This window comes from Stigmatopora argus, chromosome 2 (genome assembly GCF_051989625.1).
Source record: "Stigmatopora argus isolate UIUO_Sarg chromosome 2, RoL_Sarg_1.0, whole genome shotgun sequence".
Classification (NCBI taxonomy): domain Eukaryota; kingdom Metazoa; phylum Chordata; class Actinopteri; order Syngnathiformes; family Syngnathidae; genus Stigmatopora; species Stigmatopora argus.
In genome coordinates this window covers 19,928,527-19,945,906 of record NC_135388.1, presented here as the reverse complement: position 1 = coordinate 19,945,906, position 17,380 = coordinate 19,928,527, and the positions used below count along the sequence as shown (strand labels likewise).

Genomic DNA, 17,380 nt, shown 5'->3' with positions numbered 1-17,380 from the left:
TAACTTTCTATATTGACAATAAAGAAGCTTGTTTGTCAAATGCTCTTAATGGTAAAGAAAGCTAAATATAGAAAAAAAACAGGGTAGGAGGATCTAACACTGCTTTCATCTAAATTTCATCAAATTTGAGATACGAGACAGCCAGGTGGCCAAGTATGCAAGGGGGCTGCTTATGATAAAAGCGCAGTGTCTTTCTCACCGCATCTCCCTTGCGTAAACAGATCTACGAGCACTGGGCGTAGAGGGTGCATTTTTGTGTTTTTGCGTTAATCAGTCCAGAATTAAGGGGAAAAACAATGGGTCCAAAGCAAGCCGGTGCAATGAAGGGTAGTGAGAAGAAAATGCATATGATGATAATCGATATCAAGCACAAAATAATCGAAAAAACATGAGTGGTGTATGCGTGACTGGGCTGGCTCGCCAATACGGGAGGAGTGTGTCCGGTCCACGATGAACATTCAACAAGGTCGAAGACAAGTAAGCACGCCAAGATAGATGAGTGAGATTTTGACGCTTCTGCAGAAGGAGAGCACGGAGGGAGAACAGACAGAGTCACTCTGCGCAAGTCTCCGGTCAATCTTCGACTGTTTTCGCTCTCCAATCTCCGACTCTCTTTTGTGCATCAACAGCTTAATTAGGGCAAGATTGCGTGACGTACAAAGTCTCTATGACAAAGATGCAGGGTGTGATACAGCTGAAGGCTGTGACACGGGTTGAAGGCTGTGACACGGATTGAAGGCTGTGACACGGATTGAAGGCTGTGACACGGATTGAAACATTATTTTTGTTTACGCAAGATTATTTGACAGAGTGCTTCGACAATCTACCATCCTGAAGAAAAAGGATGGTAAGAAAGATATCAAGCCTTCCAAAAGGACTAACCACAGAGGTGTCTGTGTTATAAATTTACTGTTTTCCTGTTGTGTTTCCATTAAAAGGCAGGTTATATTGTTTCTTTTCGTTCGGGCACCTAAGTGGGCAGCTCAGGGTCCTTAAGTTTTTCTTGCTATGTTGTCACTTGGGCGGACAGCTTAGGGTCCCAGAGTTGTAGTTTTGTATGGAGTACCGCGGAGGTCTTCAGCGGAGTTTTTCAATGTTCAGAAAAAGTTGACTGTGATGCAAACGTGGAGAAGAATATCATGCACTGTCAATTGCTTGAAACTCATAAAAGAAGCTGATCAATCATCTGTGTGCCTTCGTCTCACTCTCTGACAGGAGTATCTGTGTACATGAGGTGTTCCAGCGCTATCAACGAACAGCGGGACGTTAAGTTAATTCACTAATAGTCTGGATTTCTTAATAGTTTCATCCAAATTGCGATCCATTTTGCGCTTATTCCGAGGATGCATACAGACGCTCCCCTACTTACGAACATTCGAGTTACGAACACGTCTGCAAATTGCGTTAATGTCGAAAAATGTTCGTAAGTTCGATTTTGTATTGCGCGCCTTTTTCCGAGTAGTACTTCTTTCCGCCGCTAATACCGACGCCTGGCGCTGTGAGAGCTCAGCTCACCCAGCATCTACCTTCTTCTGCCCACTTCATTGCAATGCGGAAGTGTGTGAACGTATCTCCAGAGCGCAAAGAACCTTTTTCATCTTTATCATTAAATATCTCGTGCATCCATTATTCAATATGGTAGGTGAAAAGCGAAAGGCTTCTATTGAGGGAGGTGCAAGGAAGAGGCAAGCCATTTCATTTGAAATGAGTGGCAATAATAACGAAGCGTGATGCACGTTGCACGGGAATACAACTTGAATCGTTCGACCGTCAGTACCATTTATAAACATAAAGATCGAGCAGCAGGACCCAAATATTGAACGTTGCACAAAGTTTGCAAATCAATTGAATGATGCCATAGAGTGCTACTGCATCATTTATGATGAAAAAAAGAAAACTGCAATTGTCATTAGATAGCTTCTTTCGGCCAGTTTCTAGTAAATCTCTCTCTCTCTCTAATGTATCTATACAGTACTGTATGTATTCTCTCCATTTTATTAAATGTTTTTTTTCAGTACAAACCAATGCGTGTTACTTATACAAGCCTTAAACATACAAATGCACTTATATAAACCTTCAATATACTTATATAGGCCTTAAATATAAATTATAATACAAAATATAGCACTGAGCAACTTACAAAAATTCAACTTATGAACAATCGCTCGGAACCTAACTCGTTCGTAAGTAGGGGAGCGTCTGTATTGAGTGCTGTGTACTACTACTTGAATTTCCCTTAGAAACCCAGAAATGATAGGATTTTTTTCAAAACAAAAGGCTGGTGGTTTAGACAGCCTTAATAATAATTACTTCCCTTAAGAAAAAAACAAACCTTAAAGCGATCGAGGCTACCTAATCAATCGATTGCCACGCTAAAGTCACACAAGACGAATCATTTGTCAGAACTTGTAACTCGGATGATTCACAATGCACTTGTGTGACCGAATTCTTCCTGTTTACAGTGCAGTTGAATCAAGATGACGAAAGCCATAGCTGTGGTGTGAATTTCTAGGCATTTAAAAGGGAAATGTGGTACTTTTCCAAAATGAAGTGACAATTTAATTGTATCTTCGGACTTTAGGAAGGCTGTCTGGGGTCCCGGAGTTTGCATTGCATTTCCAGGTAAACTCCGAAAATTCCGGGGTAGTTGGCAGCTCTGTAATTATAATTTCCATCCCAGTGACATTTATAACGAGATGGAGAGCCTTCTTTTAATATGGATAAAAGATAATCAGTTAGCGCAAGATAGCGTGACTGAGTCAATATTATGCGAAAAAGCCAGCGGAATCTACATGGACTTGAAAGCAAAGCAAGCATATGAACAAGGGGAGTCTTCGACACCAGGTGAACCCTTCAAAGTGAGCTGTGGCTGTCTTGATAATTTTAAAAAACAAACTGGGGTACACTCGGCTCTGAGGCATGGAGAAGCAGGAAGTTCCGCCTCGAAAGCCACGGTGGAATACATTAACATCTTTGCCTTGGTTATTGCACAATAGGTTTTAAATTTAGTGTAACGTAAGATTAAAACTTATTCTTAAGTGTGTATGGTCATCTAAGTTTATTCAAGTTAAATTTAAAGTTTATGTTATGTTACGACCAAGTCTCTCTCCTGACCCTTCTCCCTCTCGCTCTCTCGTTCTCATCCGCGCACTCCGTTACCGTCTGTCTGTACTGAGTAATTTGACATATTATTGAAGATCATGGCCACCAGATAGGTATTTGTTACTTTGTGCTGAATTAGAACCAACAAAAAGATGTTTTCATTGTAATATTCTGTTTTGGCGTTTTGTCAGAGGGTGGGAACAAATTAATTTATACATAGTTCATTTCTATGGGGAAAATTGATTTGAGATACGAGTAAATTGCCATATGAGCTCGGTCCCGGAACGCATCAAGCTCGTATCTCAAGGTATTACTCTATAATAGTATCCATCCTTAAGCTTTGTTCATGTATATCATATACTCATTAAAAATAACACTATACAATATACAACAAAGAAAACAAAATTGGAGTCAATTCAGTTTGAAACCATCGTCAACCCGTTAGTATTCTTGTTAATGCACCATAAATCCCCAACACTGGATTGTCATGATGTTCAGAATATAGAACATAATGACTTCAGTTTGACACCTAAATGACTACATTACCGAAAGGCTACCCAAAAATGACCACAGCCTTTTAATCCCCTATTTAATTTAGATTGAGATCCATCCATTTGATAAACTCCTATCATACAAAGCTTAAATAGTATTCTCAAATTTAAAAATTATTATTTTGTTCCAGTTTCTATTCATTTGACCTTTAAAAAAATGCATTGTGAAAAAGGAAAATCCAAAATCATTCATTGATTTCATTACGTCTGGCCCAATCACACCTGAGATAGGCTCCAAGCTATCCGCGGCTTAGTTACATGATCACTTCCCGAATTCCTACCTTTAACGACACACTTTTCCACATCTCTTCCCCATTCACTCTCCACTTGCCCATCTCTGACGCATAAACACATTTCCACCAAAGTCAAGTACTAATAGCTGCCAAGCCCATTTTCCCCATTTCCCCACAGCTGACAAAAAGGGCCTTTAGTGTAGAAACATCAAGAAAGAGACAGCCTTATTTCATTTTCCCCTCTGGTCTCTTTGGCAGGCTCTCTGTTCCCATTCCTGAGGTTCAGTATGAATTCATAGAACTAACTGTAAATTTCCAGAAATAAACTGTTTGCTCATGCGCGGGTGCTATGAAATACTTGTGTCCAAAAGAGTTTTCTTTTAAACGCTGTCACTTTAAGGAAGTAAAGCTTACAATCAACCAATCATCAGGAAGTGTTTATAAAACCAGTGTGAAACTGTGACAGGCACTGTAAAATAACACATCGTGCTAATTTTTAAGGTGTACTGCACCTATTCTTTAAAAACTTTACACACCACCACACAGCTTCAGTGGCCACCCAATTTGGTTCTCATACATTTGTCGACCCAACGTTAAATTCAGGTGTCCTCACCTGAACTTCATTAGAGCTCGAGAATAGCATGAGCTCTCTTTTGGGGGGCTGTTGCCCTCCTGGTTTGTAGCTGCTCATTACGATGGATTGTGTAAGCATTCATTATTTCCTTGCGCCCCCAGAGGCGTAGCAGCGTTAAGGTGCCATGGCGTGTGTCCAGGACCCATTGGTCAGGGTGCCTTGGTCAAGCTAACGGACAGGCTCTGGATGCCAGAGCGTGGTTGTTGTCCCCGCAAATGGATCCCTGACAGAATGGTCCTGACTTGCCATGTATAGGTGGGTGGGGCTGAGCCCACCCTTCCTCACTGTGCTGGCCCATCAACTCTAAACACCAGATGACTCACATGCATGCGATTTGTTGAATATTCCCTACTTTTTTACTACTTTTCATACTGGCAACTACAACTTCTACCACATCCCCAAAACATGCAGGCTGAATGGACATTCTGAATTCTCCACAGGTGTGATGGTGTTCTCATTGAGCACAACGATTGGCTGGCAATCAGTTTAGAGTTTACCCTGCCTCTAGCCAATAGTTCGCCTGGATAGGCTCCAGCCAACCCACGATCCTTGTAAGAATAAATGGCACAGAAAATGAATAAATGAATTATTACAGAGTTGTGTAAAAACTACCAATCCAGTGAAGTACACAAGTCCAATTATCAAGAAGTGTATTTATTAAATATCAGTTGCAGGCATATGAAAAGATTTTAATGTATTAATATCTGAATATAATCTATAAATAAAGAAAATGTAAATACTTTAAGTACTGTACTCACAGTGAAAATGGTTCCTCCCCGCTTGTTTTAAAAGATAAAAAATACCTGTGTCTCACTTTTAACCGCACGCCGGACTCCATTAACATTTACAAAGTTCATACCAGCTGAATTATGTACAAAAGAATGCCATTTATGCGGCAATGGCGTGCTATGCCTTTAACATGTCAAGGAGCGTCAATATTTAGGAGGCCTTTTCGAGGGTGACTCAAAATAGTCTTTTTCCTCAGGTGATGTTCGCGATGAAAAATTCACTTGCAACAAAAGAAGAAATGTCAAGACGTGAGGCATCTAAGCAATTGATATGATATTTGGCGCGCCCATATTTATACTTCAGAAAAAACCTGCGATGTAGTGAAGCCGTGAAGTGAAGGATCACAGTACATACATGATGAAAAGCCATATTAACATGCAGCTTATTAATCTAATTTGAATATTTAACACTCATTTAATATTACTATAATTTCTTGCATGGACCTGTAAGACTTATGCAATCATTAGATTTCTGTACATTCTTGTTAGACTTCTGGCACCTGTTGGATATATTCTGCTTAATGTCGCAATGCAACTCCAGAACACAACATGGTCTACTCCATGTTACACACTTATTTTTTCTGCATACTTTTGTGCCTGTAAACCTAAATGACTGTGCCAAAGAGCTCCAATTGGGTCTAATTTTTCCAAAAGATGTTCTCCTGGAAGCTTTGTGGTTTGACAAAAAGCGTTTTTGACAAAACATCTCTCTATTATTTAAGTTCATTTCTCTCGTCTTCATTAAGCCTTTGTATGCATAAAGCTTGCAACTTGAGGTCTGAACTAAAAAATGTATGGATGAAACTAAAATAAATAGGGTTACCTCTACTTTCGAATGCGTCTAAATAGACCTCGGCGATAAAACGCTAACGATAATTATCGTCAAATAATTTTCTCAACAATAATAAAAACTTTCGATAAAAGTAGACCTGGGTAATATGACCAAAATTGTTATCACGATAAAAAAAAATAAAAAGCCGATAAACTAAAAGTAGCTCTGCAATAACAAACAAATAAAGTAATTAATTGAAGATATCATTACCATTGGCAAACAGACAAGTGAGAGGGGCTCAACATGGGGTCGGCCCGTGTTGTCCTGCATCTCATAATCGCGCATTTTGGTTATTTTAATCCGTTTGCTTGGTGCTCCGTGTTTGCTGCTTTATAGCTAACCATGCTAAAAATAGCTCTCTGTACCTTACCATCTTCTTCGTCTACTGAACGTTGGTATGGAATTACCATTCAGGTTGCATCTGTGCCCCCGATCTTTGTGGTGTTCGGGTGGTGTAACTGCACTTTAAATTGATCGAATGAATTTTGCATCGTGCACATCACCTGCCGAAAAAGGCTATGTTTTTGAGTCACCCTCGAAAATGCCTCCTAAATATTGACGTTCCTTGATATGCTAAAGGCCTAGCACGCCATTGCAGCATAAATGGCATTCTTTGCATAAAATTCAGTTGGTAGGAATCTTCTTAATTTTAATGGGGCTTGCCGTGCGGTTAAAAGTAACACACGGGAAGTAAACGCACTTTCCCACTGGAGATGCACCCGTGTTTTGCTGATCTGTCTGCTGGGAATAAATAAAAAATAAATTCTCGTGAGGTGAAGCGGCCCAAGATGTAGCGGCTGGTCTCTCTACCCACGATGCAGCGACCATTGTTCTCCACGAACTGCTGCCGCTTTCGCTTGGCAACCGGCGCCCATGCGCCGTTGTTTGCCACCCAAAGCTCGCATCTTCCGAGGTACAAACTCTCATGTGGACTAAGGCACCCCACCTCCGACTCCGAGGAATTGAAAAATGAACCAGCATTATGGTGGATTCATGCCGTAGATACAGCCGTGAAGCTGGCATGGCGATAGGACGTCAACACATAGCATGGGACCACTCAGAGGGAGACTGATGACAACATTGACGGATGACCGAGCCATTGAATTTGGCAATCAACTTGACAGTGTCAAGACAACAACAACAACAGCAATATTTGTACAAGAAAATGCCTCTCGAATCTGAAGAGGACTTGGACTAAAGCTCCAATAACCTGTTTTTTATTATTTAAATCAAGCGGAGAGGAACAATTTTCACTGTGAGTACCGTACAGTATTTACATTTTTATTTATTTATAGATTACATTTAGATATTATTACATTATAGTCCTTGCATATGCCTGTAACTGTGATAGTTAATGAATACACTTCTTGATAATTGTACTTGTATTTTCGTATAGGCGCGAAAAAATGTAGTATATATTATATATTATTTGTGCACAAATTTATCCCCGGTGCAACCCTTTTGTTTGAAGACTCAGCTTGGGTATCAGCAAGAACCTGGAAAATTTTTTGGGAGCTGTTCCATTCTTTACAATTTTAGCTAATGCTTTAAATATTGCTTTTTTTTTTCAAATAAAATATTCGTGTGAAACATTTTTCTCTCAAATTTACACTGAAACAACTTTTTTTGTACACCAACAGTAATCTATTTTAGATGCTAATAAGTATTTTTTAATTGTTTAGATTTTTTTTCAGTATTGTTAAAAATGTTTTTGAGTGTGGAACTTAACTGAAGCCTTTTTTTTTGTTTTGAGTAATACCGATAATCATACCTCTCTGTGATTAATTTGAGGGTAAAATGAATTAACCTCAGGCTAGATTCTTAAATGTTGATGCTTGCCGATTTCACTCAGTTCTGACAAAGCATTCTAGAGGAACATCATAAACTGTCAATTTATGAGACTCATCCACCCTAATGATCCAGTCATGAAGAAGCTCCTTAACAAGGTTACTAAACCGCCACTGTGTTTACATTCTTTGAGCAATCATAATTAATATAAATGTAATTTATTCTTGTCTTTTCCTTTAAACTCAGCTTGACAAGGTTTTTCGTGTGGCTTATTTATAACAAACTAGAAATTCCAATAAATGTTTTGCTATTTTTCCCCCAAACACCAAACAAACCATGGCTACGCATAGCTAATTTGTACTGATAAAATCTTTCCAAAGAAATTATGAACTACAGCCTTGCGAGAAGTAAAATGTACCTTATTTCATTCATTTGTTTCACTATGTGCAAGTGTTTGGATCAAAGCTCCGGGCCATTATCATCGTATGTCAACCAAGTAAAGCCCACTTCCTCTGAAAACACTGTAAGCCAGCAGATGTGTAATGCAGATGTTGCCATGGGTACGACACTACCTCCCCATTGCAATCGCAGGAGTAACAGTTCCTTCAATTTTTCATGAGACACAAATTGCCAGGGTTTGTTTCCATGGACACGCTGTCGACTAGCGCAACAAAACTTAGCCCTGGTAACATTTAAATCAGTGCTTTTCAAATGGTGGGGTTCAAAGCGATACCATTGGTGGGTGGGCTAGTCGAAAAACAATGGGTGGGAGCATCAGACTTAGAAAAAAAATACTTTTTTGCTAGAATAAAGTGTAATTGCACGTTTAATTCTTCCTTGGCCGCAACAGAAATTAAATGAGAAGCACTGATTAACAGTAATCCAAAGCAAAGCTTGGAACACAACACTGTACGATGACACGCTGACATGCATGCCAAAGAGAAGCCACAAACTGTAATTTCTTTTCATACTATGCAACCAGGGGAACTCCAGTGGAATAATGTGGCGCTTTTAAAAAGCAATGCTATTAATGAAAAAAATAGCTGATGTTGTACAACTGTGACAGCACGTATCATAAAACCTGGTTGTCTCATGACTGTACACTTTAAGATGGCAAAGTAACACCTTTTTTCTTTCCAGCTCCCGGATTCTCATGGCCATGTTTAATTTATATCTGAAGAAAAGTGGAAAATGTTGGTGGTGCTTAAGTAGGTTACAACAAGGACAATTATATATATATTTTCTCTTTTTATACGATTTTTGATTCCAATTTCTCCTCTAGCAGCGATTCTATAGTAAAAGCACAAATAGTCTGTAACACTAAAAAAATCATAACGGAGTCATACACAATATAGTTGCTCCTTTCCTTTCCAATACAAAATTATTTACAAGCATTTCTTTCTAATAGGGACTTAAGACTAGGCAGGTTTCACAATAATAACTATGCTATAGGGGAAACAAACAACGCAAAGGGCGTAAACAGGTATTTATATAATATTCCAAAAACTGATCCTTAAAAGGGTGAAAACTGTAAGCTGAACTATGTCATGCTGATATTATAATCTGAATCATATCAATTGAGGAGAAAAAAATTGACCAGATGTATTAATGGTCTCTTTCCAGCAAGAGAAGCAAATTGGCTTACCTGGATTGTTGGCATCTGCCTCCAGAACCTGCAGTTCTGTGCAGTCTGCAAGTGAGTGCTCCAGACATAGCTGTAGGAAACGAGCCTGCGTCCGGCTCACCCTCTTCAGCAACGACAACAGAGCCACTGTCTGCTCACACTCGTTCCACCCTTTGAACCAGCTGGCTAATACGCCCACCTGATCGCGAAACATCATGGTCTGGGAGAGGGGGGGCAGGCAATGTGGGGTGACAGTTGGGGTTCCCACAGCAGCTTTGGTTTTGGAGTGGCAGTCAGGGAGAGGGAAATCGCAGAGAGATCTTTCCTAAACTTTCCAATGTTCAGGATGAAGCGGTTGAAGGTTCTCTGGATTTTAAGTGTTGTATAGGTTCAGCTGAAGCTCTGTGAAGCCATTCTTAGCTCTGGCAGCAAGCAGCAAGCAGCAAGACAGCTGTCTTCTTGGTGCCAACATGTGTGGATCCAAAAAATATTCCTTCAGGAGGAGATCAGGCTCCAAGCAAGAGAATGCAAGTGCTCCTTTCACTGCTATCTGATATAAGCAATCCTCAGCTAATTACTCACCCACAAAGGAATTGATATGTGATGATTCAGTTTCCACCTCCCAATATGTCACTTCAGGATCTGCATCACTGGCATATTCTTAAAGGGACCCCTCAAGGGCCTATGGAAATGTGTTAAAAGAGGAGAATAATTAAGTTATTATGAAAACACAAGTGTCCCCGTTGCTTCAGCCGTGCAAACTTTGTAACAGAGCTCCTGTAAAGGAGCATTTATAGGTCGCCTTCTCAATGTCGCCTGTGCGTTTAAGCTCGTGGTATTCATTGCAGAGACAAAAATAAATTATTTTTGCTTCTGGTATCCACCCATTCCTAAAAATACAGCAGTCTGACGACTACTCCCGGCGCTGCATCCCAGAATGACCCACAGGAAGGACGCCGGTTGGTTTAGCGAACTAACGCAGGCAGAAGTGCATGTGTGCATTTGTGCCTGGTAGGGACAGAGCAACTTCTGCTACCTTCTGTTAAATGATGGGGTTGTCTTATAAACATGTATTTTGGCTTGTTTGGAGGCTGAAAGTGACTGCCCCATTTTAACCCTTTATAGGGCACACGTTTAACTGACTGGCTGCCATGATGGTGCCATCTATTTTGACTGAAAGAGGTTGGCAGAAAATGCTGCCAACCCTACCAGTCACACAAACACACACACACACACACACACACACACACACACGCGCACACACACATGCGCACACACACATGCGCACACACACACAGGGAGAACATCCAAACTGTACATAAGAAGGCCGGAGCCCGGGTTTTAACCATTGATCTCCGAACTGTGAGGTGTATATCCTACTGGTCTAGGAGTTGTAGAAATACTAATTTTATGTGCTGCCCTCAATGATATTATACACACCATTATGAGTAAGATATATATACCATATTTTCTCACTAATAAGCCACATTTGTAACTAAAAAAATGGTGACTGAATCAAGGGTATGGCTTATATGCGCACAAGACTTACAGCATTGCTATACTCTTTTTCACCAGTATATGTTGGCAAATTAACATTTACTATTTGTGGTTATTTTCCGTTTTGCAGGAAGAAAACAACCATTACTGGATGAATTACTAATTTCCTTATGATACTGACCCTAATAATGTGCTTTTGATTCCCTTAGTATCGCAGAAATACCACATGCGATGATTTCTCTTAAGATTTTCCCTCATAAGTAACAAATTTGTACTCACTATTAAAACCATGAATATGCCGGTTAAAATTGTGAATTAGGGGGCGGCTTATACGCGAGAAAATATTATATATATATATATATATATATATATATATATATATACATATACACACACACATATATACATATATAAACACATATATACATATATAAACACACATATATACATATACATATATATGTATATATACATATATATGTATATATACATATATATATACACATATATACATATATATATATATACATATACATATATATTTACATTTATATATATACATACATATATATACACATACATAAACATATATATACATATATATATAAAATATAATATATATATTATCCTCACAAGGGTCACAGGGGTCACTGGATCCTATCCTAGCTGACTTCGGGCCGGAGGCAGGGGACACCCTGAATTGGTGGCCAAACGATCACAGGGCACAAGGAGACGGACAACCATGCACACTCACACTCATACCTGGGGGCAATTTAGAGTGTCCAACCCACATACCATGCAAGTTTTTGTAATGCGATAGGAAACCGGAGTACCCGTAGAAAATCCATGCAGGCCCGGGGAGAACATGCAAACTCCACACAGGAGCACCGAGCTGTATTCGAACCCAGCACCCCAGAACTGTGAGGCCGACGTGCTAACCACTCACCATATATTTATATATATATTTGCAAAAAAAATTGAATATCAACTAAAAGCTGTTTTATTTTGTCAATTCAACATAAAAGACCAAACCAACACATACTGAGCCAATACAAGCAAAAATCTCAAGCGGTTCCTTGTGTCTGTGTCTGTGTGGATGTTCTCTGGGTATTCTGGTTACAGCCAATATCCTCAAAACATGAGATGCAGGGTGATTGAATGCTCCAAAATGCCAATATAGGTATAATTGTGTGCACAAATGGTTGTTTGTCTTTGTAGTGCCCTGCGATTAGCTGGCAACAGATTCAGGGTGCACCCCGCCCGCCTACTGCCTAGAGTTAGCTGAAATGAACTCCAGCACCCCTGCAACTTCCATGAGGATAAGCGACACGTAAGGTGAAGGAATGAATAATGATCCAGACCTGATGACCAGACATCATATTTTGTTGTATATATAAACCACAACTGAATACCAAATGTCAATATTGTCCCATATATAACCCAAACTGTCATGTCCATGTATTTATGTGGGCTCCAGGTCTTTAAGGGTTAGGTTAAGGCTTTTTAAAAATGAATTAAAATGCCATTTGTCCTGAAAAGGGTTAAGGAAATCTACTAATGAGCTGATGCTGGGGTGGCCCGGCAGCTGAGTGGCTAGCGTGTCGGCCTCACAGTGGGAGTCCTGGGTTCAAATCCAGATTGGTCCACCTATGCGGAGTTAGCATGTTCTCCCAAGGCCTGCGTGGGTTTTCCCCGGGTACTCCGATTTCCTCCCACATTCCAAAGACAAGCTGATTGGACACTCTAAATTGCCCCTAGCTATGAGTGATAGTGTGAATGTTTTTCTGTTTCCTTTTTCCCTGTTGGCCACTAATTCAGGGTGTCCCATGCCTCTGGCCCGAAGTCAGCTGGGATAGGCTCCAGCACCCCCCGCGACCCTATTGAGGATAAAGCAGTTTAGAAAATGAAAAAAAAATGAGCTGACGCTACCCAGAAGAGCTAAGTGTTAGCCGCTTTCTAAACCTGTCACTTTGCTTTCTTCATCACACATTGACCACTCGAGGAGGGTGTGTAGCCCAGAGAAAATCCACGAAGTCTTCCCTTAACTCAAAGGACGACGTCCATATGGAGGCACGCTCAATTGTATCATACAAGGCGCAGTCGCGAATACTGTTCTCAGCGGCATCAACAGGTAGTCAAACGTGATCTAACTTCACTGCGACTTCAGGTGTGAGAATCCTATTAAACATGTCTTTGTGGGGGGATAAATCCTCCCGCGAAGAAGGTAGAAAGATTACATTGGGAAGTGTGGTGGAGAAAAAAACGAAAACACATTGGAATGGAAGTCCAGACGGAAAATAGGAGACGACTGCAGTGTGAAAAGACGGGATAAACTTGAATGAAGTTACCTTGTTGCGTTGTTTGCGCCGTTGGATTTGTCTCAGGAAGGCCGACAGAAGCAGTCTTTTGGAGGGAGCGGTGCCCCTTCACTCTGGGTCTGTGGGTTTTGCCATCTTGACGAACTTTTCCTCGGTCTCTCGCTCCAGGTCGGCCTGATCCAGAGTGCCGCAGTCGCTTAAAACGCGGCATGTCGTGAAACATCTGCTTCCGGATTTCAAAATACAACCAATTTTGCCGTGAAAACTGCAATTAGATTTTTGTAGCAAGTTTTCACAGTGAATCCTTATTTGGAAGGTGACTGATTTTTGGTTTAAAAAACAACAACAACAAAAACAGTTTATTAGTTTTTTAAATTATTATTATTTTAAAAATTATTATTAGGACATCCTGGTAGCAAGTGCTTTGCGTGTTGGCCTCACAGTTCTGGAGTCAAGGGTTCACTCCCAGGTCAGTCCTCACTGTGTGCAGTTTGCAAGTTCTCCCCGGGAGTACGTGAGTTTTCTCCGGGTACTCCAGTTTCCTCCCACATCCTAAAAACATGCTGGGTCGGCTGGCTGAACAGTCTAAATTGCCCCTAGGTATGAGTGTGAGAGTGAATGGTTGTCCGTCTCCTCGTGCCCTGCGATTGGCTGGCCACCGATTCAGGGTGTGCCCCGCCTCTGCCCCGAAGTCAGCTGGGATAGGGTCCAGTACCCCCCGCAACCCCTGTGAGAATAAGCGGTTCAGAAAATGAATGAATGATTGAATAAAGGTAAGATAAGGTACAACACCCATTTTTTTATATCCTGACCAGTAAAGTCTTCTTAAAAGGCATCTATAGTGTTTTGGGTAAATTTTTAATCGATTCTAATGAGTTCACTTAGCAACATGATTTAGGAAAAGGCCTTTGTATCCATCAACAAATATATTTTGAATCCCTGTAGTCCTTTTTCATCATTTGATGTTTTGCTTCGGGTTCTGGCCCGGAGTCAGCTGGGATAGGCTCCAGCACCCCCCGCGACCCTAATGAGGATGAAGTGGTTCAGAAAATGAGATGAGACGTATAGACTTTGTACTGATGATGTTAGTATATTAGTTATACCTTCTAGGTTTAATGTTGTGTGTATTTATCTGATGCCTTTGTTTTGCTGTTGTTTTCCTTCTTGATTTTGAGGGTTTGAGAGAAACGTTATTTCATTCTTCTGTATGTCCTGTACTTACTACAAGTCGTTAAAGTTCACTATGACTTGACGACCGTCACTCTTAGCACCAAGACTACAATTTTTAGGCTTTAAGATCAGATGAACCGCTTCTACTACTGCTGCTCGTGAGCCAAGCGTTTAATTTTGAAGGCATAGACCGTCTTGTTCCGGTTATCTTTGGCGCCTTGATGCTGACAACTAGCGGAGCCAGTTTCCACATGCTAATCATTAACATTGGAGCATGACGTCAGGGGCTTGGCAGCGCGAGGCAGCACCAAAATAGAGAGCGAGAGTGAGAGTGAGAGTGAGTGAGACACAGAGACCCTGCGACACCGAGAAGGCCAACCACCCACCACAAGAAGTTGGAAGAAAGACAGAAGTTTCCACAGCAAACGAGGGAAACCTGCGAACTGATACAGATGCAGGTGTAGATATTACCATGATTATGGTTAATATCTGGCATGACATCTATATACCAGTGGGGAGAGGTCAGGGCCAGAAACGATTTCCCTGCCTGCCCAATTATATTATTCATCTTATAATATAATAATTATAATAATAATAACAACAATTTGCCGATTATTATCATCATCATCATCATCATCATCATCATCATCATCATCATCATCATCATTATTATTATTATTATTATTATTATTATTATTATTATTATTATTATTATTATTATTATTATTATTATTATTATTATTATTATTATTATTATTATTATCATTATCATTATCATTATCATTGTTATTATTATTATTATTATTATTAGTAGTAGTAGTAATAATAATAATAATTAAAAATAATGATAATAATGGGCAACCCAGTGGAGCGAGTGGTTAGCGCGTTGTCCTCACAGCGCTGGGGTCCTGGGTTCCAATCCAGGTCATGTCCATCTGTGTGGAGTTTGCATGTTCTACCCAGGCCTGCGTGGGTTTCCTCCGGGTACTCCGGTCTCCTCCCACATTCCAAAAGTATGCAAGGCAGGCTGATTGGACACTCTAAATTGCCCCTAGGTATGGGTGAGTGTGCATGGTTTTCCGTCTCCTTGTGGCCTGCGATCGGCTGCCCACCGATTCAGGGTGTCCCCCGCCTCTGGCCCGGAGACAGCTGGGATTGGCTCCAGCACCCCCCGTGACCCTAATGAGGATAAAGCGGTTCAGAAAATTAGATGAGATGAGATGACATAATAATAATCTCATCTCGTTTTCTGAACCGCTCACCCTCACTAGTGTCGCAGGGGGTGCTGGAGCCTACCCCAGCTGACTTTGGGCCAGAGGCGGGGGAGACCTTGAATTAGTGGGCAGCCAATTGCAGGGCACAAGGAGACAAACAACCATTCATGCACACACTCATACCTAGGGGCAATTTAAAGTGTCCAATCAGCCTGCCAAGGAGGTCTATGGAATGTGTGAGGAAACCGGAGTACCCGGAGAAAACCCACACAGGCCCGGGGACAACATTCTAACTCCACACAGGCGGACCGACGTGGATTTGAACCCAGGTCACCCACTGTGAGACAGACGCGCTAACCACTGAGCCACTGGGCCGCCCTTTGTGTATGTCCTCTACTGGCAAATCCCTAACATACAGAAGGCTGCCTAGCAGAATCAATAGGCCCATGCTATTTGGCAGTGGTTCTTAGCCTGGGTTCGATCGAACCCTAGAGTCGGTCTCAGGGGTTTGGTGGAGCCTCTGCCACGGAGGTCAAGACACATCGACTCATCATTCACAATAGCATGCCCCGCTTGACCATCACTGGCTGCAGATGATCACGTGACATTGCTTGGCCAATCAGTGCTGCAAGGAATGTATACATGTTGAATTTGAAAAAAAAAAATCACATTTTATTTTACACTAGGGTTCGGTGAATGCGCATATGAAACTGGTAGGGTTCGGTAGCTCCAACAATGTTAAGAACCACTGCTATAAAGACACCAAGTTTCAAGACAATTAACGAGGTCACCTTTTGATGATCAATACTATCTATCGACCAAGGGTGTCAAACTCAGGTTGGTTCACGGGCTGCATTAACGACAACTCGATATCATGTGGGCTGGACCATTTTAGATAAAATATTCCGATTAAAAAAAAAAAATCAGATTAAAAGAACTGGATCAAAAGCCCAAAATATTCATTTTTAATAGATCTAAAACAATGTTTATTTGAGCTTTTTTTTCTTAGTAAGGGAAAACGTCTTTTAATCATTTGGTTTTCATTACAAAAGGAAACAAAATATATTTTTTAATTATGTTCAATAATAAAGTGGAAAACAGAAAATATTTATATATATTTATTTTTAGATTTTAGAAAATGCTTTTTGAACTAAAAACACAAAAAGATAAATTGATTTTTTTAATTTTTTTATTATTGATTTAAAAAAGGGAAACTCAGCAAATATAATGCACATCTATAATCTTCATTTGGATTTGATCCTAAAGCAGAAAGTTGGCACTTATGATTTACATTCTCGAGCCGCACAAAATGATGCGGCGGGCCAGATTTGGCCCTCGGGCCGGCACTTTGACACACGTGCTATAGACTAGTACGTACATATGTAGTATTCGTATACGCATCAAGAATACCCTTTTTTGCAATGGCACTTTGTAACCAGTAGACGGTGGCAGAACTTTGTAAATCACACATGTTTCCATGAATGATGTAATACAAATACTACCTCATGAATTTTATTTGTCTTTGTCGGTATACGTCTACCTGCCAATATATGTATACGTAAGTGTATGCATGGAAGTCTTTATGGATGCATGGTGAAAATTTCAACTGTAACTGCTTTTCCCAACGGT

The 17,380-nt window shown here is 40.5% G+C and overlaps 1 protein-coding gene across 4 annotated transcripts in view; it reads right to left on the bottom strand.

Annotated features, from left to right (window-relative positions):
* Nucleotides 1-13,546, bottom strand: part of samd4a (sterile alpha motif domain containing 4A) — a 55,280-nt gene extending 41,734 nt beyond the window's left edge. For 2 of the 4 annotated variants that reach the window (XM_077587176.1, XM_077587204.1), the window contains exons 1-3: nucleotides 13,398-13,546; nucleotides 10,135-10,234; nucleotides 9,574-10,007 (exon numbers count right to left, since the gene is read on the bottom strand). In XM_077587176.1, coding sequence (XP_077443302.1) covers nucleotides 9,574-9,769 — 196 coding nt within the window. In that variant the 5' untranslated portion in view covers nucleotides 9,770-10,007; nucleotides 10,135-10,234; nucleotides 13,398-13,546. Of the gene's footprint in view, nucleotides 1-9,573; nucleotides 10,235-13,397 lie in introns of all 4 variants that reach the window. The other 2 variants (XM_077587195.1, XM_077587185.1) reach the window with 2 other exon arrangements.
* Nucleotides 13,547-17,380: the final 3,834 nt, after the last annotated feature.